This window comes from Lipotes vexillifer, unplaced genomic scaffold (genome assembly GCF_000442215.2).
Source record: "Lipotes vexillifer unplaced genomic scaffold, Lipotes_vexillifer_v1.1 scaffold53, whole genome shotgun sequence".
Lineage (NCBI taxonomy): Eukaryota > Metazoa > Chordata > Mammalia > Artiodactyla > Lipotidae > Lipotes > Lipotes vexillifer.
Window position 1 is genome coordinate 773,457 of NW_006791814.1, and position 8,360 is coordinate 781,816.

Below are 8,360 nucleotides of genomic sequence, written 5' to 3' on the forward strand. Positions count from 1 at the left end.
CCTTTAAAGCAATATATAAATCCTCTCTAAAGAAATAAAAGGAATACTCTTACCAGATGCTAAGGCATCACTGGACTTGTAGGACCTCACCAGATACTTCTCTTGAAAGGTTGCATTCTTAGCATAAATTATCTTTAATACTAGACCTCTTATATATACAACATCATTAAAAGCAATTGCGGGGGCGGGGGAGGCTTGATTTTAGAAAACAAAGGACTGTCACATGTGAAACATAAGATTTCTCCTGCTAGCTTTTGACTGTGTGCATCTCTTGTCATTTTTAAACCTGACACTCAGGGTGGAGTGACAATTTTGTGGAAGGCCAGGGAAGATAGAACTACTGTGAAGTAGTAAGGGAAGTGCTTTTCCAGCCACATTGGCAGTGCTAATTTATACAGTCAGTGTGAGAATAGGGATGCTTTTGGTTTCTGCTTTCCCTTCAGTTCCAAATCCTACCTGAATTAGAGTTGAGAGAACATAGGCTCGTAGGGAAATGCACTGGAATTAAGCAACTGGTTCTCAGATTAGGGGCAGTTTTTCTGAAAGTAATCACATTTAAAAGATGTGTTTACTGCTTTTTTTGTGAGCTGTTGCTGAAGCCCTCTATTTATCTACATGTCCATATATCAACCTGTCTGGGGGAAATGGACAGTTAACATAGGTAAATAGAGAAGATTGGGTAGTTTAGAAATGAGAAAACTGAGTACCACCACCATTCACATGGGAGTCAATGTGATGTAGTGGAACGCACACTAAAATAGAAGTGGAGAAGCTAGGTTCTATCATTTACTAGCTGTGTGTCCTCATCCAAGCCGCTTAACTTCTGGGCCTTTTCCCATTGTGGTTGAGTGTTGATAGCAATACTAGCCTGGTCAAGCTTTCAAGTGTGTTGGGGGAGAATTCAATGTAATTATGCAGATAAAAGCTCTTTGGAGGGCTTCCCTGGTGGCGCAGTGGTTGAGAGTCCGCCTGCCGATGCAGGGAACACGGGTTCGTGCCCCGGTCCGGGAAGACCCCACGTGCCACGGAGCGGCTGGGCCCGTGAGCCATGGCCACTGAGCCTGCGCATCCGGAGCCTGTGCTCCACAACGGGAGAGGCCACAACAGTGAGAGGCCCGCGTATCACAAAAAAAAAAAAGCTCTTTGGAAACTGTAACATACTCAGTAATTGAGATTATTATGATTACCACAAAGCCTGGTAGAATATCATTCAGATAAATTGAAGCTGTTGATTTTGGTAGTTGAATCTAATTTAGTAGTTACTTATTGATAACATCTGTTTTGGTGCCCTGGTTTTCACTGATATCTAGCCCTATTATAATGACCTACAGTCTTTTTTTTTTTTTTTTTTAAAGTTTTTGGTGGAAAGGGTATTTGAGCTAGCCATGGAAAGATGGTTAAGATCTTGTCAAGGGAAGGTGATGGCTAGAAAGAGTGACATTCCAGACAGCGAGAAAAGCATAAACAAAATATGGAAGCATTGTAATGTACTTTGCTCTGGGAAGAATCCAGTTAGGTGGATGCCTGGGTTAACAGGATGGGTTAGAAAATGAGGGCTCCAAAAAGTTGCTTGAGGCAGAACTATTAAATGCTATTTTAAGAAGCTGGGACTTGATTCTAAAGGAGCAAGAAGCCTTTGAAAATAGTTGAGAAAGGGAAATATAGGACTTAGCCACAAGTGGCATGAGGGGGTCTAAGAAAAAGGATTCCTAGCTTGGATAACTGTGTGACTGTTCACCCTATTAGTAGAGATAAAGAACTTAGGGGAGGAATGGGAGTTCAGAATGTGTATCGGCTTTGGCATCTTTGGGCACATCCCTTTATCTGGCCTGCAAACAAAGGGTTAAACAATTTCTAAGATTCCACTCAACTCCCAAGTTTTAATAATTCTTGGGATTTTGTTTAGTAACCTATTAATGGTGGATGAGCATTGAGAAATCTTCGTTTCTCAGAGCCTTTCAGAAACTAGCTGCTGCATTTTTTCAAGAGGCAGCTTTTGAATTTACCTCCTAGAATGTTTAATTGAACAAACATTATTTAAGCTCTAATTGTGTGCTTTCCTTTGAAGGGTTTCCTCCTTTCACAGCTTGGAATCTTTCTAGATTCTCCCATAGGAATCCCCTATGGGATTGGCTGCAACCTGCAGGGGTCTGCTGCCTTGAGGAAGTGGGCAGGTTGCTGGAATGAGTTTGTTCTCTTAGCCATTAGTGGCTAGGTCCTATTTGCAGAAGATAAAGAGGCTTCTTCTCCCCTTAGCAGTGTTTCGTTTTTGCTTTGTTTGGGGAGTAAGGCACCAGAGTGGTCAAATGCATGATTGCCTGAGTTTAAGTCCTAGTTATTGTTCATTAGATGTACTTCCTTGTGCAAGTTACTGAACCTTCCCGTGTCTGAATTTCCATATCTGTAAAATGAAAATACTTACCTCAGTTTTGTAATGGGGATTAAATTGCTTAGAAGAGTGCCTGGCACTTAGTACTGTGTAAGTATCTATTAAATATTTTTATTGCTGATAGAGGACAGACCATTGTTTTAGTTTTCTTTAACAAATTTAAATGGTTTCCCATAGCCAACATCCTAGCTTCCCATAATATCAGACACAGGGTTTTTTCGTAAAGAGGCAGCAAATGCCTTCTTGGGGAAAGAAACTATTTTCACTCTTGGCTTCCTACTGCCATCCCCCTACTTCCACCCTCTCTCCCATTCTTCTTCCTAAGTGCCTAGGGGCACTTTTGTCTGCTTAGGTCCAACAAGAGTCTTACTCGAGAGGTGACTTAGAATCTTCCCATTTACTCTGTTACATGACATTGACTTTTGCTTGTCGAGGCTCTGATGTTAGGTAGATCTTTTCCCCAGACAGACATGAACCCCAAGCCAAGGAGTCAGCTTCTGTGTATAGCCAGTAATTGGATGTTTTCTGAGTTCCTGATGATGAAATTCATATTTCATCCAAGAGTATGACCATTTCAGCGGTTCTAGGAATGCCAGCTACTGTCTGTATTTTGGCCTTCAGTGTACCCCAGACTAAACTCATTCTTAAAATGTATTTGTTCTTCAGATCTTTGGGTTTCCTTACTGTGGTCATTATTAAGCTTTTCTTCTAGTTTATTTTTCTTATTTAGCCCCACTGAAGTTTCTTCAGTATTACAGTCACCTGTACTGCTGCCCCAAACTGGCCAGTATTGTAGTCCTCAGTTATATTTAAAACCTATTTTGTGACTTTTACATATTGTGTCTATTGTGTATGGAAAAGTAGCAGGATCAGTATAAAAACATGGGTAATGTCTCTTTTTTTTCTTTTAAATAAATAAATAAATAAATAAATAAATTTATTTATTTTTGCCTGTGTTGGGTCTTTGTTGCTGTGGGTGGGCTTTCTTTAGTTGTGGTGAGCGGGGGCTACTCTTCATTGCAGTGCGTGGGCTTCTCACTGCGATGGCTTCTCTTGTTGCGGAGCCACGGGTTCTAGGCACGCAGGCTTCAGTAGTTGTGGCACATGGGCTCAGTAGTTGTGGCTTGTGGGCTCTAGACCTCAGGCTCAGTAGTTGTGGCGCACAGGGTTAGTTGCTCCGAGGCATGTGGGATCTTCCCAGGCCAGGGCTCGAACCCGTGCCCCTTGCATCGGCAGGCAGATTCTTAACCACTGTGCAACCAGGGAAGCCCTGGGTAATGTCTTTTAAAACAGGTAGTCAGCATATGAACTCCTCTTCTGCACTGGACAGAATTTCCATCATCTCACTATCATAAGTGGAAAGGTGCTGCCCTTTAAGCCAGTGTGAAAGTTAAGCCAATTTTAAGTCTTGGAAAAAGAGGTACATGTTAGGAAATCCTGTATGGTGGTGAGTCAGCCTAACTGATCCAGATTGGCTGCATTTTCTACCACTGGCCAAATTCTGCTTCTGACTTCCATGGCACAGCCTTAGATGTGCTTCTGTATGATAGGACTTTGACCCCCAAGTGCATCTGCTACTTACTTCAGGTAGATTCCTAGGAAAGACTACCACTGAGGCTTGCTCTTTGGCAGCACTTCTATCGGTGTGGGGTTATGGATGAGGGGTAGGACCTCCGGTGCTCTGCTCTCGATTTCTGGAGGCAGGGACAGGAACAGCACCTGACACGTAGATACGATGTTAGCATTGTGTTCAAGAGACTTAATTGGGCTTCATAAACCCGCATTTCTAATAGTCCCCAATGGAATGCATTGCACCACAAGATGTTCCTTAACCCTGAATCACCGGAACTCACTTAGTCTAAAAATCTAAACTTGTTCTCCTATATCTAAACAGTTGGGAATAGAGGAGAGTGAGTTGCCTTTGTAAAGTCAAGTTGATAGTTTCATCTCATTTTGGTCTTTGTGATTAATTATGACCTACAAAGGGGTTACTACTATAGCAGGAACTCTGAATTTCCTGAATAGATTTCCCTCTGGTTAGCAGGCAGAGGAAGGTACTGACTTTTTTCACTTTCCTGGGGTGGCCTGGGTACTATCTCATTGCCATGTCATTTGTTGACGACTTTTCCCTGATCTCTGTTCGGTGTGGTAATGAATAGCAAAGCAGAAAACTGGAGGCCTGTGTATATACTTACGGTGCCCATGCTGTGATTGCCAGAAGGCCAGAGAGACAGTTTTCTGGTGAAACAGACTAATGTTCTAAGAATTGCTTTCATTGAGAAAGAGAACAAGGGGGGTGGGGGAGGCGTGGAGGTGGAGCATAAAGGAATAAGGAATATAGAGCATTCCTTTAGGACTTAGATTCCTAAGTCAGCCATTTAGAGTTTCATGGGAAGACAAAATGTCCCAAGGGTTTTATCATTTCAGATATCCTAGATCTCTATTCTAGAAAGTTTCCACTGATGGTAGAATAGAGTTTTGATCTTATACATCAGATCTCAGACTGGACATGCATTTGTCTCTAACAACACCAGGCTACCCTTATGTGGTACGTATCGACTTCATGGAATTGTAATGATATTGATTTAGTGGAAAGTGCTCTGAACTTGGAGATGGAAATACTCAGTTTAAATCCCAACTGCCCTTCTTTCTAACACTGTAGCTTTGAATAGACTTTGAACCACTGGCTCCTCTGTTTCTAAATCAGTCTAAGGGGGTAATAAAGCCTACTTCACACGGGTGTTGTGAGGACTGAATGAAATAATGTATGTGAAAGCACTGAGCAGCACACTGCTTGCTTAGATTTTTCTTTTTTCTTAGTCTAAGGAGGGATGTATATATCCACCCATTAATATTATGGATATAATTTTCCACATTTTTTGCTTTTAGGCAGAAACTTCTGTAGATGACCATTAATTCCTCTTACAGTTAATGTTCAAAACAAAACAAAAACTGAAACTTCAGTGCTTGTATATAGAATAGTAAGCTCAGACATTTTGCTGGTAGTATCAAAACCATGGGCCTATGATTTCATATATGTAAACTCCTAAAGAATCAATTGCAATCTTGGCAACTTTGTTTTTTCACCATTCTAACGCTGGAAGAATTAATGAGAACTGGAAGTAAGAGTGTTATTGTAATCGGGAGCCATTTTGTACAAAATAAAGGATAAATTTGTTTATAAAACATTGCGTTTTGGTAAAAACAGATTATGAGAGAGCACATTGAGTAGAGAGTGACATCATAATAATGCTGAGAATAAAAAGCATGGTGGGAAAAATTGATCATCATGTGCTTCCAAGCATACTAGAGTTAAAAAGAAAAGTGTGCTCATATAGAAATTTGTTATTTTTCACTGTGTGGCACATCTAAATAACAACATAATGAGAACAACATAGAGGGAGGAGTACATCAACCATGGAAAGTGGACATTGCTTTATTTTCCATGTGTGGTAGTTCTGGGTCTTCCCTAAATCTGTAGTCCTGTTTATACTAGTCCCCCTGCCCTCCTGGCTGGATTCATAGTTTCTGCTGATTTATTATCCAAATTCCTATCTTTAGTTGGGGCTCCTTTTGTGCCCAGAGATGTGAGTGATAGCGATGCTCTCCTGATCCACATTCTGGGGCTCTCACCTAACTGGTTGCCATCATTTGTTTCTCCCTTTTTGGCCTTTGATGTAGCTGAGTATGTTAGCCAAATCTCTTTAGAACACACTTCGTGGGATGGTTGTAACCTAATGAGCTCATTGCTGGTAAAATCTTTTTTTTTTCCTCCTGGGCTGAAGGTGGTAAATGTGAGATAGGAAATACAGTCTATGGTGGGAAAGGCAAGAGCCGATGCTGCCTGTAGGTTTGACTGTCCCTGTCAGCTGGGGTTGCTGTCAGCTGTCCTGTGTCTGGGGTGACCCCCAACTCATAGCACTTGAATTCATGCTCTCTTTTGTTAACTTGTGGAATATATTGGCTGCTGAGGTGAGCAAGGTTCCTAAACCTCCTGCCCAGTGTACTGAAGAAAATAGTCATACAGTGTTCACCTTAAAATACAGCTTGTGATTTTTGCTCTTTAGTCTTTGTCTACATGCATGTTTTTATATAACTGCAGTCATTTTATATATTCCTTTTTTCCATTTGTGTCATAAACATTTTCCATGTATATTTGTAGGACTCACAAATTATAGCATAACAGCTACATAATGATAATGATAACTGTGATGTATAGCTTTGATATATCAGTTTCCCCCTCTTGTTATTTACCAAGGCTGTATCTGGTTTCTTGGTGCTTTTTTGTTTGTTTATTTGTTCTTGTTTGTTTTTTGTCATGGGAGGCATCAAAATGAACATCTCTCTGTAATGTTTTACCCAGAGAGAAATCTCCAGGAGCTAGACCCAGGATATGAACACTTTAATGGCTCTTGTTTTGTAATGTCATATTTTGTTTTCCAGAGAAGCGGCACCTTTTTACAGTGCTACCACTGTGCCCACTAACCCCTTTAAAAGCAAGGCTTTAAATGTTTAGCACAGGAAATGCCCTTGCTTTTAGATGGATCTTTTCTTATTCTGAGGAAAGAACCAAGCAGGATTTATAAGCCCTAGCTAGAAAAGCTAGAAGTGACTAGCTTTTCCTAAGCTGGCAGGAAACACTGACTGTGTTGGGCTGCTGACTGCACAAAGCCCTGGCATGGCTATTTGTGATATGTCTCACATCTGGCACTGAGCCACCAAATAATTTTTGGTGAACTGTTTTTACCTCCTCACATCAGATGTGAGAGCTCAAGTTGGAGCTTTCATTACAGTTTTCTGCTGGTAGAATGTTGTAGAAATACAGTGGGTTTGCTGTATAGTCTTAGTAACTTAAAAAAGTGTCCTGGTATGTTTAGAATGACTATGTTTTTTCTATTTGATTCCTTTGCTCCTTCGAAAAAATTAAAACATTAAGCAAGATAAAGAAAGTCTGATGTAGCCAAGAGCCTCTACTTGAACCTTCTGTCAGGACTATTTATTTAAAGCATTGTAAGTTTCCATGGTTCATGTTATCTCAGGGTATCTTGTGAGTTAATCTTGTGATATGAACCCTGTGGTCCCTACTCTGTTTGTCCCTACTCTGCTAACTGTTTGTGTCTTATTTTTCACAGTGAACATAAAGATTCTGAAAAGAAACACAAAGAGAAGGAGAAAACCAAACACAAAGATGGAAGTTCAGAGAAGCATAAAGACAAACACAAAGACAGAGACAAGGAAAAACGAAAGGAGGAAAAGGTACAGAACTTTTCAGTGGTGAATGAAGAGGTGTGGGATGTACTTTTCATTTTGTTTACCTGTAAAAGCAGGTATTGAAAGTACCTTCATTGACTAGTAAGATTCCTTGGCCTTTGAGTGAAAAAGGTCTGTGTCAGGAGACGTCAGAGCCAACCAGAATCTTAAACTATGAAAACCAAAGCCCTTTACCACTGTATTTCATGCACCAAATCTATCCATATCATTACCTTACTTTATATGACAAATGGATAAATTGAGGGATATAGTGTTTCTGGGAAAGTCAGTTCTCTTTCATGGGGAAAATTAATTCTGCCAGCGAAATCTCTGTAGAACAAACTTTGTGGGATGCTTGTAACCTAATGAGCTCATTTCTGGTAAAATCTGTTTTTTTTCCACCTGGGCTGAAGAAGGTGGTACATGTGACATGGACATCTGGCTGTGAATAAGTAGTAGTACTGTGCATAGACTTTTTAAAAAAAGTTTTTATATTAGTTTCTAAGAAGGTAGTGCTGGATGGACTTGCTAAATTCAGACAATATGAAATAGAGAATAATAGTGAGAAATACATCTCCCTTTTACCCTCAAATCACTGTCGTCTGTCTTTCCCTTTCTGGGGACAGCCACTGTGCTATTTTTTGTATTCTTCCATTGGTACCGTGTGTGTGTGTGTGTGTGTGTGTGTGTGTGTGTGTGTGTGTGTGTGTGTGTGTGTGTG

The 8,360-nt window shown here is 40.6% G+C and overlaps 1 protein-coding gene across 1 annotated transcript in view; it reads left to right on the plus strand.

The window, feature by feature from the left end:
• Window positions 1-8,360, plus strand: part of TOP1 (DNA topoisomerase I) — an 87,215-nt gene that overhangs the window by 36,798 nt on the left and 42,057 nt on the right. Inside the window, exon 4 of the mRNA XM_007464740.1 lies at window positions 7,522-7,645. Coding sequence (XP_007464802.1) covers window positions 7,522-7,645 — 124 coding nt within the window. The remainder of the gene's footprint in view (window positions 1-7,521; window positions 7,646-8,360) is intronic.